This window comes from Callithrix jacchus, chromosome 9, assembly GCF_049354715.1.
Source record: "Callithrix jacchus isolate 240 chromosome 9, calJac240_pri, whole genome shotgun sequence".
NCBI classification, from domain to species: Eukaryota; Metazoa; Chordata; class Mammalia; order Primates; family Cebidae; genus Callithrix; species Callithrix jacchus.
In genome coordinates, this window is record NC_133510.1 from 111,862,564 (window position 1) to 111,882,815 (window position 20,252).

The 20,252-nt window shown below is 45.3% G+C and overlaps 2 protein-coding genes across 3 annotated transcripts in view; one reads left to right on the forward strand and one right to left on the reverse strand.

Annotated features, from left to right (window-relative positions):
- The window catches only part of SVOP (SV2 related protein), a 105,265-nt gene that overhangs the window by 63,643 nt on the left and 21,370 nt on the right, over nt 1-20,252 (reverse strand). Inside the window, exons 2-5 of one of the 2 annotated variants that reach the window (XM_002752975.6) lie at nt 16,314-16,474; nt 11,047-11,132; nt 9,875-9,973; nt 4,832-4,903 (exon numbers count right to left, since the gene is read on the reverse strand). In XM_002752975.6, the coding sequence (XP_002753021.3) occupies nt 4,832-4,903; nt 9,875-9,973; nt 11,047-11,132; nt 16,314-16,474 (418 nt within the window). The remainder of the gene's footprint in view (nt 1-4,831; nt 4,904-9,874; nt 9,974-11,046; nt 11,133-16,313; nt 16,475-20,252) is intronic. The other variant, XM_054238825.2, reaches the window with a different exon arrangement.
- USP30 (ubiquitin specific peptidase 30) overlaps nt 16,190-20,252 on the forward strand; it is an 88,251-nt gene continuing 84,188 nt past the window's right edge. Inside the window, exon 1 of the mRNA XM_035257504.3 lies at nt 16,190-16,557. The gene's annotated coding sequence lies outside the window, so the exon portion shown is untranslated. The remainder of the gene's footprint in view (nt 16,558-20,252) is intronic.

Genomic DNA, 20,252 nt, shown 5'->3' on the forward strand with positions numbered 1-20,252 from the left:
ATTCTGGAAGGTGCCAAAATACAGCTACAATCCGAAAACCCCTCTATAAATCTCTTTAAAATCCCAGCTTAGAGCTGTCTCCTCTGAGTCCCCTCACAAACATGAAGATGTCCATATGGGCACACCATGTGAACGAATGCCACTAGTGGCAGAGTAAACATCCTCTTCCAAGGGAAGTCAGGATCCTACAGGAACAACCTTTGTGAACTTTCCAGGTCAACAACGAACATTCATCAGTTGAGGCAGTTGCTACTCTGGAGAGGATAAGAAAGTAGCAGAGAGTAGAAACGAGGAGGTCTGGTTCTCATCCACCCCAGCTCAGTCACTCAAGAAGTATTTATTGATTGTGCACTCTGAGCCAGGGAGGTCAAGCTCTGGGGTCAACTCAGTGAACAAAACAAATGCAGCCCCTTTCCTCGTGGAGTTTACTAAATTCCCTCCATACTCTTCAGTCCTGCGCCTGTGGCAGACATCACTAATCAATCACAGCACTGTCCCACTGAGCCTTCTGACTCCTCAAGTCCATGTTTCTGGCATCCTCTAATAAATGATTAGAACAGACACAGGGACAAAAACCCACTTGTCCTTTCATTTTGGGGATTCAATGAATGGTAGCTATGAGTATCTATGTTATCTAATCCTACCTCCTCTAAAATATAAATAAGGAAATTTTGGACCTAGATGAGGAGTGGCTCTTTAGTCATGCAGTGTTGGATCTAAGCCCAAAGTTAAGGTATTTTTACTCATTTTCCCTTATATTCCTCACTGCTTTATACTTCAGCAATTGGATAGCAGAATTTGGGGTTCCGCAAATTTCCTCATTATGGATTCCTGAATGTGTGTGTGTGTGTGTGTGTGTGCGCGCGCGCACGCACGTGCACGTGTGCACGAGTGTGCGCGCATGCATGCATGCAGACATGTCCATCTCTGTCTCAGGAACAAATAAATGAATTTAATTTTTTCAGACAGAATCTTGCTCTGTTGCCCAGGCTGGAGAGCAATGGCACAATCTCGGCTCACTGCAGCCTCTGCCTCCCAGATTCAAGCAATTCTCCTGCCTTAGCCTCTCAAGTAGCTGGCACTACAGGTACCCACCACTGTGCCTGGCTAAATTTTAAATTTTTTAGAAAGATGGGGTTTTGCCATATTGCCCAGGCTGGTCTCAAACTCCTGAGCTCAGGTGATCTGTCTGCCTTGGCCTCTCAAAGTGCTGGGATTACAGGCATGAGCCACCATAACCTGCCTCCTTTGTTTATTTTAAAGGCTTGAAGATTAACATTGGGTTCAGCCTCAGACACCCACACTTTTACAGTTCTTTTAACTGCTGCTCAGCTCCACCAAAACAAAAACGACTCTATTTTCAGAGGTGTTTTTTTCCCTTCTCTCCTTCCTTCCTCCTTCCTTCCCTCTTTTCTTCCTTCTTTTCTTCTTTCCCTTCCTCCCTCTCTCTCTCTCTACCACCTTCCTTTCTTCCTCTCTCCCTTTTTCCTTTCTTCTTTCCCCCCCCTTTTTTTTTTTCCTGAGATGAAGTTTTGCTCTTGTCCAGGCTGGAGTGCAATGGCACAGTGTTGCTCCTAAGTAGCTGGGATTACAGGTATGTGGCACCACGCCTGGCTAATTTTGTATTCTTAGTAGAGATGGGACTTCGCCATGTTGGTCAGGCTGGTCTTGAGCTCCTGACCTCAGGTGATCTGCATGAGCCACCATGCCCGGCCCCTCTTTTCTTTCTTCCCTCCCTCTGTCCCTTTTCCCTCCCTCCCTCCCTTCTTCTTTCCTTCTTCCCTTCTTTTTTCCCTCTTTCCATCCCTCCCTCCCTCCTTCCTTCCCCCTCCTTCCCTTTTTCCTTTCCCTTTTCCCATCCCTCCCTCCCTTCTCTCCCTCCCTCCCTCCTGTCCTGTCCCTCTTGTTCATTCTTCCAACCAGAAAATCACTATGCCATCACTCATATGCTCCAGAAACAGGAAATGGGTGGGAGGGCAGATGGGGGCAGGATCCAGAGAGCTGCCACTGAGGACAAGAGTAATTCCTTCTTGGGTTAACCGGGAAGTGGGGAATACCAGCTTTTACTTCCTTTAGGAGCCCAGGAGAGGCCTTCCCAACTGCCCTCTCCAGCCCCATCACCAACCAAGACCATGAGGGCCATCGTGGCTGCATTGTTTCCAACCTTCTGCCTCTGGACTTATATTCTTGACAGTTCTATTGAGCACCATTTCCTAGCTGTTATATTGATCACTATCTTCCAGGTGTCTGCTGGGCCATGTTTCCTGCGCAGTAGCAGTGAGAGGGAATGCAGCGGGAGCCTGCCTCCTCCACGGCATTGCTGGAACATTTACTCATTCATTGAGCCATTGCCTGCTTCCAGAGCACCTACACATTCAAGCCACTGGCATCACGGTGAAGACAAAGCACTAGATCTAGAGTGAGCAACGCCTGGCTCTGTGACACACAAACCGTGTGGCCTTGGGTAAGTTGCCCACTCTCTGTGCCTCAGTTTCCTCTTCTGTCAAGTTAGAGTGATAATAGTACCCACTTCAGTGGTTACTGCGGGGATTGGATGAGCTAATGCATGAACCACACTTTGTATCATGCCTGCTAGACAAGGCACTATTTTATTTTAGGCCCATGGCTTGCTAGTTGTAGTGGAGATTGCCTGTTACCTACCGAGCATCCAGATGTCACTTCTTCCTTCCTAACAGAATTCCAGGTTTGTTCAGGTAGCCCATTCCCAGCTCCAGTAGTAGATTATTCTTAGTCTAAGCCAGTCGTTTTCAAAGTGTGGTCCCAAGACTAGCAGCATTGATATTGCATGGGGACTTGTCAGAAATGCTATACTTGGGCCAGGCGCGGTGGCTCACACCTGTAATCCCAGCACTTTGGGAGGGCAAGGTGCGTGGATCACAAGATCAGGAGTTCAAGACCAGCCTAGCCAAGATGGTGAAACCTTGTCTCTACTAAAAATACAAAAATTAGCCAGGCATGGTGGTGCACACCTGTAATCCCAGCTGCTCGGGAGGCTGAGGCAGAGAATTGCTTAAACCCAAGAGGTGGAGGTTGCAGTGAGCTGAGATTGCACTACTGTAATCCAGCCTGGGCGACAGAGTAAGACTCACTCTCAAAAAAAAAAAAAAAAAAGCTACACTTGGAGTTTCAGTTTACATGTGTCCTGTGCCTACCATATGCCTGCTATTGTACAAAGTGATTACACAGTGGCTCACGTCTGTAACCCAGCACTTTGGAAGGCTGAGGCAGGAGGACTGCTTGAGGCCAGGAGTTTGAGACCAGCCTGGGCAACATAGTGAGACCCTATCTCTCCATAAATATAAAAATTAAAAAACAATTAGCTGGGCATGGTGGCACAAGTCTTGTCCCAGCTACTTGGGTGGCTGAGGTGAGAGGATTGCTTGAGTCCAGGAGGTCAAGGCTGCAGTGAGCTATGATTGCACCTCTGCACTCCAGCCTGGGCAACAGAGCAAGATCTTGTCTCACAAAACTAAAACAAAAAACCCCAAAAGAAACAGTGATTTACACCTCAATTAACCCTAATTCATCTCTATTTACCCTCCAGCACAGGTTCTGTTATTTTCTTCTTTATACATATTAGGAAATGGATGATCAGAGAGGTCAATTTGGCCGGGTGCGGTGGCTCATGCCTGTAATTCCAGCATTTTGGGAGGCCATGGTGGCTGGATCACTTGAGGTCAGGAGTTCGAGACTAGCCTGGCCAACACGGTGAAACCCTGTTTCTACTAAAAGTACAAAAATTAGCCAGGTGTGGTGGCAGGTGCCTGTAATCCCAGCTACTTAGGTGGCTGAGGCAGGAGAATCACTTAAACCCAGGAGACAGAGGTTTCAGTGAGCCAAGACTGCACGATTGCACTCCATCCTGGATGACAGAGCAAGACTGTGTCTAAAAAAAATAGGTCAATTTGCTCATCCAAGGTCATATAGCCAGGAGTGGCAAAATTGAGACCGAACCCAGGTCCACCTGACTTCAAGGCCCTGAGCTGTAAGGTCTCTCTTCCTTCCTGTTTGCAAAACCATTTCATATCATGTCTGGGCTCTCCCAAAAGCTGGCTCTAAGATAAGGATCCTAGCACAGATAGTTATTTGAGCAGTGATTCCAGTAGGGGAGTGGAGAAGTGGGACAGGGAATGGAAGGCAGATCATTCAGGGTGTCTTCATGAACAGCTTCCCACAGCAGACACTGGAGCCCAGTCCTGCTGGGATTGAGAAATGGCTCTCTGGGTGCAGTGAGTGGCTCATATCTGTAATCCTAGCATTGTGGGACGCCAAGGCAGGAGGATCGCTTGAGGCCAGGAATTTGAGACCAGCCTGGGAAACATGGTGAAACCCCATTTCTACAAAAAGAAATACAAAAATTAGCTGAGCATATTGGCACATGCTTGTAGTCCCAGCTGCCTGGGGGGCTAAGGGGAGGATTGCTTGAGCCTCAGAGGTTGATGCTACTGTGAGCTGAGACTGTGCCACTGCACTCCAGCAAGACCCTGTCTCAAACAAACAAACAAAAAAAATGAGAAATGGCTCTCTTTAGGGCAAGAGAATCAATGGCTTTATCTACTATCCCTTGACTGCCCCAGCCAATGAGGAAATGGTTCCTTTCCTGGAGATATGAATAGGCACCGATTGTCTAGATTCCAAAATGTATATGGTTGGACCCAAGTAGGAATACTTCGAAGAGTCCACAGCAGCCTTTCAGCAACGTCTTCTCACAGTACTTCAACGTAATCCTCATTAGGCTTCCCAAGTGCTACTTGTCCATACCATCGCCAAGTGAACCCCAAGGACATGCGTTTAGAAGAGGTTGCCTTACTGTTTTCCTGCCGTACTGATCTGAGATATTTCCCCAGAGCGTGGAGCTGGACATCATGCCTACAAAGACCACCTGTTGGGGAAAGACAGTTTTCATTAGACAGAGGACTTGGAGCACTGCACAGAAGGAACAACAAATGTAAGCAGTGACGTCACACTCGAGGTAACAGCCATGATCTAACATTCACTGAGCACCTGCCAAGGTCGAACACTATTCTAAGTGCTTCCGGCAAGCTGCCCAACAATCCCATGGGGAGGGTGCTATTATCATTCCTGTTTTACAGATGAGGGAACTGAGACTCAGAGAGAAGCAAATGCACCACCAGTGTCACACAGGTGTTAAGTGGTGCAGCCTGCACTGGAATCAGGCATTCTGGCCCCGGAGCTAGCTTTTGACCAGTTTGTCACCTTCGCAAAGAAACACTTGCCCTACTGCTGAGAAAATAACAAGGGCTGCAAGGTGGAGTTTGGAGAGTAGGAAAATCAGACACAGGGAGGCTGGGCTGGGAGCTGTAAACTATTAGTAAGAGAAACCACTCATTGTGTGGGAGGCAAAGCAATTGTTACATTGTTAATTCTTGGAGTAACAGCTGGTAAGGCTTGAATGATCCTACCCATTTGACAGAATGGGGAGCTGAGGCTCAGATAGGTTAAGAAACCTGCTCCGCCTCCCTAAAAGGAGAGGGTAGAGGCAAGTCTTCAACCCAAGCAGGCAGACTGGTGCCTCATCACCATGCTCTTCCCTCTGCAAGTGCCAGACACCATGCTGAAGGCTTCACCCACATATCTTACCACAGCCTTGCAGCAGCCCTACGAGGTGGGTGCTTCTATTATACCCATTTCGCAGATAAGACAGCTGAGGGCCAGAGAGGGGAGGGCACAGCCTCAGTTGGGTCTGACCCCAAATGCATTTCTTGTGGCATGGCTGAGGGTGGGAAGTGGGGATGGTACACAGAAGTGTTTCATGGTAGAAGCAGACACAGGTTATGTATATATATATTTTTAATTTGTTTGTTTAGACGGGATCTTGCTTTGTCACCCAGGCTGAACTGCAGTGGTGTGGTTGCGATTCATTGCAGCCTCAGCCTCCTGGGCTCAAGTGATCTTCCCATCTCAGCCTCCCGAGTAGGTGAGACTACAGGTGTGCACCACCAGGCCTGGCTAATTTTATTTATTTATTTATTTGAGACAAAATCTCACTTTGTTGTCCAGGTTGGTCTTGAACTCCTGGCTTCAAGCGATCCTCCCACCTCAGCCTCCCAAGGTGCTGGGGTTACAGGCATGAGCCACTGCATCTGGTCCTGAATGGATCATTTTAAGGGAATTCATTTCTGAGTTTTCAGCTTCCCTGCAGACTCTTTTTCAAGAACGAATTAGGGGTCTTCTTCTCCATTTCCTGCCTGACTCCCTCTTTCTCAACCACCCCTCCACCATGCCTCTCTGGGCCAGTCTGACCAGGGCACCTCGAAAGGCATTGCTTTTCAATGTAAACCCTTCAGGGTGCCCCAGAAGGGGAACTGATGAGGCACTTACAAATCCTTTTGCAGGTCATCTGGTTTCCAGTACCTTTATTATTACTTTTAAGAGAATTGAAGGACAGTCTAATCAAGCTGTAGGCAAGTTAGATCATGGAACATAGTTTTTCAGAAATGAAAGCTGCGTGCTCTTTGGCACACACGTTTTGGAGAGTTTTTAAAAAATTAAGTGGCATCAGTTTGCTGGGTTCTAGCAAATCCTTCAGTTCCTCAAAACTTTTTTTTCATGTGAACACAGCTTTTCATATGCATATTCACATTCAGGAAAAATGACAAATAGGAACATAACTGGTGCTGAACCCTGTCTCACTTTAGCAATAATCATTCAGGAATACAGGAAATATTTGGGAAACAGTCCGCACCATTCATTAAGGGTTACATTTCCAATAAAACCTTGCTTATGTTTAACAATTATTTATCAAAATTAATTATATCTTGTTGTTATGGTCTATTGTATACTACTAAAAATTATAAGTCAGTGCAGGAGAAAAACTTTAGTGCTTAGAGTCTTCTCATCTCAGAGAATTAAAACCAATAATTTAACACTTATTTATTCTGTCACAGAGAATTATAATAGGATGATGAATATGATCCTTTCAAACAAGAAAACATTACATTAGGCCAGGCCGGCCAACATGGTGAAACTCCATCTCTACTAAAAGTACAAAAATTAGCTGGGTGTGGTGGCGTGTGCCTTTGGTCCCAGCTGCTCAGGAGGCTGGGGTGGGAGGATCACTTGAATTTAGGAAGCGAAGTTTGCAGTGATACAAGATAATGCCACTATACTCTAGACTGGGCAACACAGCAAGACCCCATTTCAAAAAACAGAAAAGAACACATTACATTAAGATAAAATTATATGGAGAAATGAATGGAAATATCAGTTCCAAGAAAGCAGCTATGAAAATTTTTCAAATTCCTCTAAAGAGCTTGTTCATGTAATTTTAAAGCAAATGATGGTAGATGTCAGGTATTTCAATTTCATTAGACACATTTTAAGAAATGATATAGTAATTTTATTTTGATTTTTATATTTCAGTACACTCCCAATGGTATCATCTGCAACCTACAATTTAAAAAATTTCATGTCAATGTAAAAACATGTGACAGTCCTGGATTCTACAAGGTTTTTATTTAATTTTTTTCTAGATCAACCTAGAACAAAGATGTTTGAAGATTACTGTCTTGGGATAAAGTGTTGCCTTAGTCATGTGCTAAGTGATATTCTTAAATCCTGAAAGAGGTAAGTATCCTTCAAAACACCCATTTTCCCCAAAAGGAGAGATTCTGGCACAGCCTAGTACTGGTTGTATATTATAGTAATTACAGTAATCTTGCATCGTATTTCCTTCTATCACAGTAGTTACGATCATCTTACACAGTACTTTGTGTGGCAACAATGTGCATCTGTAGTATCCTCCTTGGGTGCTTCATGCCTTTGGAGCAACTCCTGCAGGACTCTTAACTTTTCCGTAGAAAATTCACCATGAGACTTAACAAGTCTAAACCTCATACCACAAGAAAGTAGCCCGAGGCAGGGGCCCAGCCCCACAGGCCTGGCTTTCAATTCTGCCTCTGCCTCTTACAGGCTGTCCGAGCTTTGGGCAAGTCAGTGCCTCTCTCTAAGCCTCAGTTACTTTATCTGTAGAAGAGACAGTAATAAAAGCACCTCTTTCATAGTCTTGAGAAGGCTAAAGAGGTAATGTATGCAAAACCATTAGCTTGGCCCAAAATAATTGCTCAGTAAATTGTGGTTGTTATAATCCAATGGCAAGAGACCAGAAAGACCCTGCATTGCAAAAACACAAACCAGCAGTTATTATCTTCATTATTATTACTGTTATTTTGAGACAGAGTCTCGCTCCGTCACCCAGGCTGCAATGCAGTGGCGTGATCTCGGCTCACTGCAACCTCCACCTCCCAGGTTCAAGCAATTATCCTGCCTCAGCCTCCCAAGTAGCTGGAATTATAGTCACACACCACCACGCCCAGCTAATTTTGGTATTTTTGGTAGAGACAGGGTTTCACCATGTTGGCCAGGCTGGTCTTGAGCTCCTGGCCTCAAGTGATCTGCCCACTTTAGCCTCCCAAAGCGCTGGGATTACAGGCATGAGCCACCGCACCCAGCCTGCAGTTACTCTTTAGGAAGTATCGGCGAGAAGGAGGAATATAAGAAAGAAGTATCACGGACTCAGCCCCCGGTGTGTGCTAGGTGCTGTGTGTATTTTGTTGCCCCACTGCAGAAAGACAGGCATTGTCACTCCATTTTGCAGGCCACAAAATATGGCCATCAAGCACCTCACTCAAGGTCACACTTCTGGAGCTGACTAAACCACAAAAACACAGGGGTCTGTGCCGTGAAGTGCTTCCCACTGAGCTGCACGACCTTATTGCCAATATCAGACTAGGTCATGCGGTGTGGAAGGCACTCAGGCCATTCCAGAACAGTTATTTGTAAAAAAACAGCATTCTGGGAGGCATCCTGAATTGTCAATGACTCCATCACTGGCTAGGTCTGTGATCTTGAGCAAGCGATTAACCTCTTTTTGTGCCTTATTTTGCTCAACTAACCATAGTGCCTAGCTCATAGGTCTGTGAGGATTAAAGAGCATGTGTAAATTATGCATATATTGTATGCAATGCAGTCAAGGCCTTTGCACAGTGAGTGCTCCATTAAGTATTAGCTTTTGTGATTACCCTTATTATCCTCTTATCCAGCCTGGCCGTTCCTCTCTCTCTCATTTTCTTTCTTTTTTTTAAATTTGAGATGGAGTCTCATTCTGTCACCCAGGCTGGAGTGCAGTGGTGTGATCTCAGCTCACTGCAACCTCCACCTCCTGGGTTCAAGCAATGCTCCTGTCTCAGCCTCCCGAGTAGCTGGGATTACAGGTACCACTATGCCCGGTTAATTTTTGTATTTTTATTAGAGATGGGGTTTCACCATATTGGTCAGAATGGTCTCGAACTCCTGACCTTAGGTGATCCACCCGCCTTGACCTCCCAAAGTGTTGGGATTATAGGCGTGAGCCACTGTGCCTGGCTCATTCCTTTCTTTTTGAAGAGGTTGCTGCTTATCTGTTCCTGGCAAGAAGTAAGAGTTCTGCAGCCTCCTCCCTCAAGCCTTAATTCCAAGGAGCAATAGCTCCAATTTATTGAACACCTACTATATACCAGGCACTGTGTTGTTTCCAGTCCTCAAATCATCCTAGGGGTGTGAGATTGGCATGTCCTGTTTGCAGTCAAGAAAACAGGCTTATAAAGTTTAAGTGATATGCACAGGTGGGTGTCAAGCTCCTAGAGATGGAATAGGATGTCTGGGACACCCTCCAGGTGGAGTAGAGTTGGCTATAAACCTGCTAAGATACATGAGGTGGGGAGAGGACAGTTCTTCCATCAGGGCTTAATTCTTTTCTGCTGAGCCTTCAGCAGTGGAAGAAGGAAGATATCCCACAGGACACCCCAGGGGAGCAGAACTGTATGCAACAGGAGGGAGCTGCTGGGCTGCCTACCGAGGTCAGCAGTGCCACCTGCCAGCTTGGGAGCCTCCACTCGCAATGCAGCTGCGGCGCCAGGATGCTGAGGATCATCATCTCCATGGCATCAGCCATCTGCAGAGAGGATGGAGACACCATGAGGCCAGGATGCTGCTTGGTGCCAGGGAAGGCTGGAGAAGTCCATAACCCCAGAGACAGAGACTGTAGCGTACCCCTCTCTACCCACTACCAAGTGCCCTGCCACACGTCAAACCACACTTAAAGCTCCAGCAGTTAAAACTGTGCATTATCATTGCAGGAATAGACAGATAGACATTTTATATTATTTTTGTGGGTGTTTTTTGTGTTTTAAAAAATATGAGCACTCCCACAAACAAAGTGGGAAAACAAATTCCTAAAATCTGAGGAAAAAAACATTTTTATAAAGGCAGAGAGACAATATTTTTAGTACAATTAAAGACTAGCTTGTCTTTGGCTTATAGGTCATTTGTTCATGTAGAATAGAATATAATTGTCAGTATAGTTAACAAGTGCGACCTTTTAATACATTAAAGCAAACTCTGAAGCCCCAGCAATTAAACATCGTGTGCCTTTCCAAGACTAGACGCTAGGATGGACGTGGAACCTAGAAGCACAGCCCATGTGGCCATGGGAATTTTGCGAACGATGAAGGCAGCTTTTCCAATTAGTGGGAGAAATGTGGGGAAATTGATGATCCATTTGGAAAAATATGTAGTTAGAGTGCCATCTCCTGCTGTTCATAAAAGTTAATTTCAAGTATATTAAAGATTTGGCTGTGCCGTTTGTCATAGCTAGGGAATTTGAATGAGGGATGGTGAGAGTCTTGAAGCAGAAGGCACATTTTTAACCTGTGCATGCTTTTCTAGGGAGAGCTCCACAGCTGACATCATAATCTCATAGTAGCCCTGAGCCCAAAGAGTTGAAAGCCACTTAATTAGCTAGAAACTTTAGTTCCTCCTTGAGGGCAACAGCCAACCACATCCAGCTCTCTTCAAGCACACACCTCGTTATCACCACTTCTCACTCCACACAAATTTTGTTAATTGGAATTCAGTACAAGTCTCCATGTGCAAAGAACTGTGTCCTTCCTTATAGACCGTGGAAGCCCAGTGGAACAGCATGGGGGTTTCTTGGAAACTGAGCCACTGCCCCCCAGAAATACTTGCCCAAGCCAAGCCGGTGAGAACAGACAGCTTCCACTGAAATTTTCCAAAGCCAATGGCTTCCACCGCATCTTCCACCATGAAAGTATCTAGGAAGGAGAAAGAGAGAGGGGAGGAAGGAATCAGTGTGCCTTCCAGCATCCTCCAGTGGGGTTGTCTGGGGTGGTCCCCAGCCAAGCAAATTAAAGGCGCTACGTGCTGCTTTTAGAACTTATCCTAGAAAAATATTTCAGTGTGAAGCGATATCCTACAACTGCAGCATTGCTTACAGTGGGAGAAACTGAAAAACCCAGAAAGTCCATCAACAGGGGGTTGGTTACATAAATTATTGAGCAGATATTATACATATATAAATTATTAAATATCTATATTATGAAATATGACCCAAATGTTAATAAGAATGTGCAGATATAGAAAGATACACAAAGTATATTGTTAATTAATGTTTAAAAACAAAACAAGATTGACAACAAAGTATTGGGCATGGTTCTGTTCTTGGAAATGTATGCATGTGGGCATATATGTATGCACATGTATCTATGCATAGAATATATACAAGGCTTTGAATTATGGTTTAATTGGTTCATTGTTAGAGGGGGAAAGGAAAAAATTATATGAGAATTCACTTTCTTCCTTTTACAATTTATTATTTCCATGACCAGAAAAAAAGAAATACTTTTTTGTTTGTTTTGCTTTTTTTTTGAGATAGGGTCTCACTCTGCTGCCCAGGCTGGAGTGTGGTGGTACAATTTGAGCTCACTGCAGCCTCAATCTCCTGGGTTCAAGTCATCCTCCTGCCTCAGCCTCTTGAGTAGCTGGGACTACAGGCACATGCCACCATGCCCAGCTAATTTTTTTCTATTTTTTGTAGAGATGAGGGCTCACTATGTTGCCCAGGGTGGTCTTTAACTCTTGAGCTCAAGCTATCTTCCCGCCTCAGCCTCCCAAAGTGTTAGGATTACCGATGTGAGCTGCCATGCCTGGCCTGAAATACTTTTGAAAGGCACACTTCCATTGGCACTCAGATGGAAAGATGTGCACGCTGTATTGTTAAGTGTGAAAAAGTGAAAGTTCTGGAGAGGCACGTCCTGGAGGAGCTGTCTTTGTAACAAAATGTGTGTATGTGTGTGTGAGTGCACCAAGCAGGGGTGGACATCTTACAGACTGTTACCAGACTCATCTTTGAAAACAATACTGACTTTCCCACTTTGGGAATTTCTTTAATGTCTGAATGCTTTCCAAATAAACTGGTGTTATTTTCATGCTCAGAAAAAAACATAGGTATCATTTATAAGCTAATAAGTTTTTGAAACATACTAAAAGATGGCCAGATGCTGTGGCTCATGCCTGTAATCCCAGCACTTTGGGAGGCTGAGGCAGGAGGATCACTTGAGCCCTGGAGTGCGAGAGCAGCCTGGGCAGCATAGTGAGACTAAAAATTAAAAAAAAAAAAATTAGCAGTGAGTGATGGCTCACGCCTATGGTCCTAGCTACCTGGGAGGCTGAGGCAGGAGAATGGCTTGAGCCAGGGAGGTTTCAAGGTTGCAGTGAGCTGTTATCACACCACTGCACACCAGCCTGGGTGACAGAGCAAGATTCTGTTTAAAAAGAAATCCAAAAAACAAAACTAAACTAAACTGAAACACTAAACCCAATGTGCTGTGCTGGATCGTATCTGGAAACAGCACAACAGCAATGACTGGTGAAATCCACGTAAGTCTGGAGTTGAGCTAATAGTAGCACACCAGTGTTAATTGTTTTAGTTTTGACAATTTTTTTTTGTAGTTGTTAACATTAGGGGAGGCTGGGCGAAGGGTATGTGAGAACTGTCTGTACTATATCTGCAATTTTTTTTTTTGCAAAGCCATAATAATTTAAAAATGAATAGTTAATTAAAAATACAGCTGGGTGCAGTAGCTCACACCTGAAATCCCAGCACTTTGGGAGGCTGAGGCAATTGGATCACCCAAGGCCAGGAATTTGAGACCATCCTGGCCAACATGGCGAAACCCTGTCTCTAGTAGGGTTTTCCATCTGCACTCAGATGGAATGATGTGTTTTGTATCTCTACTAGAAATACAAAAATTAGCCAGGTGTGGAGGCACATGCCTATAGTCCCAGCCACTCAGGAGGCTGAGATAGGAGAATTGCTTGAACCCGGGAGGCAGAGGTTGCAGTGAGCCGAGACTGCACCACTGCACTCCAGGCTGTGTGACAGAGTGAGTCTCCATCTGAAAGAAAGACAAATACTAAAGGAGGATGCTGGGTTGCCCCATGAGCAACCTCCGAGGATCTCATCAGCCCCTGCTGGGAGTTGTCATCTTTTTGGAATTTCAACCACGGGCCTTGTATGTCAATCATAATTTTCTCAAGATGTGTGAGTTGGTGTTGATCACAGCAGGTTGTGGTTTTCTCCAGAAAAAAAAAAAAAAAAAATCACCCATAGGAAGAACAGTAGTAACACCATTGTGGGGCACTTACTGAGTGCTTACTATCTGCCAGGCACTGTGCCAAAAGCTAGATGTGCATTATTTCATTTAATACCCATCACAACCCTATGAGTTAAGACCTAGTGTTAGCCCCATTTTACAGAGGAGGACATGGGCTTGCCCTGTGTCACACAAGTGGCACGTTGTAGAGTTGGGAGTCAAGCCCAGATCAGCCTAAGAGTAAAGCCTCAGCTTGGCTCTGTCCCCCGTCATTACCACCTTATCTTTGCCAACAACAGGCCTTGGGTTCAAATCATTAGACAAATTTCTTAGATTTGGAATTTGAGTCTTTACAGGAATTCATAGAATGTTTTTATCCAACAGCATTAAGAAGTGAGGGAAGTTGGAGAACAGGTCCCACAGCACTGCCTCAGAGGTAGCACAAGGTCATGGGTAAGAATGTGGGCTCTGCACTACACACTGGGGTCTGCTGGGGGGAAACAGGGGAGGGACAGCGGGGGGTGGGGAGTTGGGGAATGATAGCATGGGGAGAAATGCCAGACACAGGTGAAGGGGAGGAAGGCAGCAAATCACAATGCCACATGTGTACCTATGCAACAATCTTGCATGTTCTTCACATGTACCCCAAAACCTAAAATGCAATTAAAAAAAGAATGTGGGCTCTGAGGCCAGATTTCCTGGGTATAAATCCAAATTGGCTAATTCCTAGCTGTATAACCTTTGGCAAGATACTTAACCTTTCTGTACTTCAGTTTCCTCACCTGCAAAATGGGGAAGATGTTGGTAATAGATGCAATTGGAACTGTTGTGAGGATTATATGGATAAAACCTGTGAACTGGTTAGAGCAGTGCCTGGCACAGAGTAGATCCTCAGCCAATGTTAGCTGCTCGCATACCATCATCAATGTCACCATTACCATCACACTATCATCAGAACCAACATCATCACCACCATTGTCATTACATTGTCATCCCAACCGTCATCACTATCACCGTCATCATTACCACAATCATCACCACCACCACTATCATCACCACTACCATCATCATCACCACCATCATCTTCATCATCACCATTATCATCATCTTCAGCAACACATCTTCATCCACGCCATCATCACTACCATCGTCTTCATCATCACCATCATCATGTTCATCATCACCACCACCATCATCTTCATCATTTTCATCAACACCATCACCACCATTATCATCACCACCACCATCATCACCACCATCATCATCATCATCACCATCACCACCATCATCATCACCTTCATCATTGCCACCACCGTCATCTTCATAACTACCATTATCATCATCTTCAGCAACACAACCACCATCATCATCATCTTCATCATCAACACCATTATCACTACCATCACCACCACTGTCATCATCATAATCACCATTATCACAATCACCACCATCACCACCACCATCATCTTCATCATCACGACTATCATCATCTTCATCATCACCATCATCACTACCATCATCATCACCACCACCATCATCTTCATCATCACCACCACCACCATCTTCATCATCACCACCATCATCTTCATCAACACCATCATCACTACCATCACCACCACCATCTTCATCACCACCATCACCATCTTCATCACCACCATCATCTTCATCAACACCATCATCACCACCATCATCATCTTCATCATCACCACCACCGTCTTCATCAACACCATCATCATCTCACCATCATCACTACCATCATCACCACCATCATCATCACCATCATCACCACCACCATCATTACTATCATGTCTTCATCACCACCTTCATCATCACTATCATCATCATCACCATTGCCACTCTTATCATCACCATCTTCATCACTGTGATCATCACCATCATCGTCACTATCACCATCATCATCATCAATACCATCATCACCACCACCATCATTACTATCATGTCATCATCACCTTCATCATCATCACTATCATCATCATCATCACCATTGCCATTCTTATCATCACCATCTTCATCACTGTGATCATCACCATCACCGTCACTATCACCATCATCATCAATACCATCATCATCACCACCACCATCATCACTATCATCTCATCACCATCTTCATCATCACTATCACCACCTTCATCATCATCATCACTATTGCCATTCTTATCATCACCATCTTCATCACTGTGATCATCACCATCATCATCATTACTATCATGATCATCACCACCATCATCATCACCATCATCACCACCACCATCATTACTATCATGTCATCATCACCTTCATCATCATCACTATCATCATCATCACCATTGCCATTCTTATCATCACCATCTTCATCACTGTGATCATCACCATCATCGTCATTACTATCATGATCATCACCACCATCATCACCATCATCACCACCACCATCATTACTATCATGTCATCATCACCTTCATCATCATCACTATCATCATCATCACCATTGCCATTCTTATCATCACCATCTTCATCACTGTGATCATCACCATCATCATCATTACTATCATGATCATCACCACCATCATCATCATCACCATCATCATCTTTGTCATCATCATTGTCATTGTTAGTGCCGTTCTCACAATGACAAGTGTTATGCAGTGATGCTGACTGGCAGGGATTGTGATGTAAGCTTGCCTGCTGAAATAAGCCATGCAGGCTCAGCCCCCTCTTCCAGCTCCACCCCTTGGCCCTCTGGGCCCTCCCAACTGCCCCTTCACAAGACCCCTCTGAAACTGCCTGCTGGGGGGCAACCTTGACTGTGACCCAGGCTGATTCCCCACTGCAGGACCCTCTCACCATCAGTGGGATTGGCAAACTCCTTGGGCACAGCTGCCCCATCATCCAGCTCCACAGCCTCTAGGCCCACGCGGACCCCTTCAATCTGGACTTCATGCTCTCCTGAAGCCGTGTCGTCCTCTGACCTTGCACTCTCACCTGTGCGACGGAATTTCACAACCCTAGAGAACAGAGCAAATCTGGTCAAGATGGCTAAAGCTTCCCCCCAGATGGCCTTGCTGGACAGCTCTAGTGCCCAAGACAGGTGAAAGATTTCTTCTCATGGTTTGGAGAGTTGATGGATGAGGGTTCACATTTCTATTGTGTTGGGCTTGGGTTGGGAAGACTAATAGCTTCAAGAGTTATATTATCAGGACTGCCATGTACAGTTGGGCAGATTGGGCACTGCACAATTCCTGGGTTTCCTATTCACATGGTAGGTTATGTGATTGAGGATATCTTTATATTAAGTCAGAATACTGTTTGTGAGTACATTTGTTTCAGAATTTAGACTCATCTGTCTATATCTATCATTTTGGTCATCGAAAGGTCACATTAGGCCCACAAAAAGTTTCTCACACCATATTTTAAAAAGCTTAAAGTGGATGCCATTTTTTAAAATAGAGACGGGCTCGCACTATGTTGCCCAGGTTGATCTCAAACTCCTGGGCTCAAGTGATCCTCCCTCCTCAGCCTTTTAAAGTGCTGGAATTACAGGTGTGAGCCACCATGCCTGGTGCCAAAATGTTTAAATCGGGAAAATTCACATAAAAAGCCAGAATCCCAATGTCTCTTGCAAAAGTAGAATACCCGGCTGTCTGGAGCCCACATTCCTGCATTGGAATTGTGCTGGGTCTGGGCAGTGGTGGCCCCAGCCCCCCACCAACTCCCATTTTAGATGGGTCATGCCCTCCACAGCTGGCCACTGTCTCCTCTTCTCTGGATTATCTCCATCCCTAAGGGTCTTTTCCTCTTATCCTTGCACATGCTCTGTGTTCCTCTCACTTGGCATGTGGTCCTGTTTGCCAGGCCCTGCAGGCATTTGAGTTTGAGACCCTGTGGGCCCCACTCTTACGCAGTATGTTCCTGCAAACTATGCTGTTTCTTGCTGCTCTGGAAGAAGCTTTGATTTCTCTGGGCAACAGTTTCCTCATCTGGGACTCAGGGACAAAATTCCCTATCTCCTTCCAACTTTCTCACTCCCAAACACAAAACTCATGCAGTCTGCCAGCCTTGGGGTGGGTTTTGGGGTTATAGCACTGAAATTGCCTGCTGGGGAGGCAACCTTGACCGTGGTCCAGGCTTATTCTCCAACTGCAGGGCCCTCTCACCATCAACGGGGTTGGCAAACTCCTTGGGCACATCTGCCCCATCATCCAGCTCCACAGCCTCTAGGACCACGTGGGCCCCTTCAGTCTGGACTTCTTGCTCTCCTGAAGCTGTGTCTGACCTTGCAGATGTGCTCTGACCTCACAGTCTCTCAAGGGGATAGTGATACCGATGTGCAAGTCCTTTCTATCACAGCTTTGAGTCCTTACAGACTTTTTGAAGAAAGTCTGGGGTGCTGGGTGTGGTGGCTCATGCCTGTAATCCCAGCATTTTGGGAGGCCAAGGTGGGAGGATTGCTTGAGCACAGGAATTCAAGACCAGCCTGAGCAACATAGTGAGATACTGTCTCTTTGAAAAATTTAAAAAAATTAGCTAAGCATGGTGGTGCATGCCTGTGGTCCTGACTACTTGGGACGCTGAAGTGGGAGGATCACTTGAGCACAGAAGGTTGAGGCTGCAGTGAGCCATGATCCCACTACTGCACTCCAGCCTGGGCAACAGAGAGAGACCCTGTCAGAAAAACAAAAAGAAAGAAACAAAGACAAAATAGAGAGAGAGATGGAAGAAAGAAAAAAGGGAAGGAAGGAAGGAAGGAGAGGGAGGGAGGGAGGAAAAAGAAAAAGACAAAAGTCTGGCTGGACATGGTCACTCACGCCCATAATCCCCATACTTTGGGAGGCTGAAGCAAAAGGATCACTTGAGTCCAGGAGTTCAAGACAAGCCTGGGTGATGTGGCAAAACCCCATCTCTACAAAAAATACACAAATTAGCCAGGCATGGTGGCGTGTGCCTATGGTCCCAGCTACTTGGGAGGCTGGGGTGGGAGGATTGCTTGAGCCGGGAGGTGGAAGTTGCAGTGAGCCAAGATTGGTGACAGAGCAAGATCCTGGTTATTTTGTTTCTTTGTTAAAGAAAAAGAAAAAGAAAGAAAGAGAAAAAAGTCTGGAGTTACATGGGCATGAATAGCAGAGGTAGTATTTAAGCAGATAGACTGCACATTTGATCTATGTTTTTAAAAGGTTAAAAACAAAAGAAATATTTAAGTACAAAATACTGCTATTATTATTAACGACTGCATCATGCCATGTATTTCACCCAAGAAATAACTGTGGCACTGCCATAGGAAGGGTAAATCTCTGGATTTCAGAAGCTCAGGGAACATACCCTGCTTGTCAAGTTCTAGACAAGGAAAGACAGATGAAATCACGGCCATTTTGTAAACACCTGAAATTCCATTCCTTGGCAAGGCTGGGCTTGGAAAACCTGAGCTGTCAGGTTTTCCAACCCTCTGCTAGCACAGGGTTGGCAGACAGACGGGCGGGGTTTGAAGCTCAGTGCTAACATTTCACCCCATCCACCACGGTCACGCTCTGATAGCATTGTCTCTCCTCTGTGCAAGTTCCCGCTGTTTTCTGTGCACTCGATCTGCACAGCACCTCTGAAGCTGGTCTTATTATCACCATTTTACAGGCAAGAACACTGAGACCCCAGAAGTCACATGGCTTACCCACAGCCCCATAGCTGAACAGGCATGGAGCCAGGATTGAACCCCAGGTCTATCTGGCTTAAAACCTTGTATTTCTGGCCAATAAGAGGGTACCACCTCTTCAAACTCTTCCATTGCTTCCCATTCACTCTATTTTTTTTCATAAAGATACTTTATTTTGAGACATTTCAAGCATATAAAATCACATACATAACAATGAGAGAAATGTCTTCATTTCTGCTGTCTAACTAAAGGATTAAACATAGCTATTAGGTTGAACCACGTGAAATCGCCAACATTCATCCCCAAATCAGTTGAAGCCACCATGTCTCCATCGCCGCATGTCACCACATCTTCATAGGTGTTTCACATTTTAAAATGTCACAAAGTTCATATAGATATGAGTCCACTTACATGAAATGTCGAGAATTCATAGAAACAGAAAACAGATGAGTGGCTGCCAGGGAATGTGGATTCACAGCTTAATGGGTGTGGGGTCTCCTTTTGGGGTGATGAAAATGCTCTGGGACTAGAGAGTGGTGAGGGGTGTGCAACCTTGTAAAACTGCACACTTTCATTGAAGGCTAAAATGGGAAAAAAATAAAAAAATAAATAAAATGGTTAAAATAGAGCCAGGCATGGTGGTGGGGGTGGGGTGGTGCACATGTCTGTAATCCCAGCTACGGGGATAAGCTAAAGCAAGAGAACTGCTTGAGGCCAGGACTTCAAGACCAGCTTGGGTAACATAGCGAGACCCCATCTTTTATTTTTTGATATGGAGTCTCGCTCCATCACCCAGGCTCACCACAACCTCCACCTCCTGAGTTCAAGAGATTCTCCTGCCTCAGCCTCTGGAGTAGCTGGGATTACAGGCAGGCACCACCACGTCCGGCTAATTTTTATACTTTTAGTAGAGACAGCGTTCACCATGTTGGCCAGGCTGGTCTTGAATTCCTGACCTCAGGTGATCCATCTGCCTCGGCTTCCCAAAGTGTGAGGATTACAGGTGTTAGCCACAGTGCCCGGCCACAAGACCCCATCTCTAAGCGGCGGGAGGAAAAGGTTAAAATGGTGAAGTTTACTTTATGTCTATTCTTCTATCTTAAAAAATAAAACACAAAAATCCTCAACCCTCAGCACTGCCA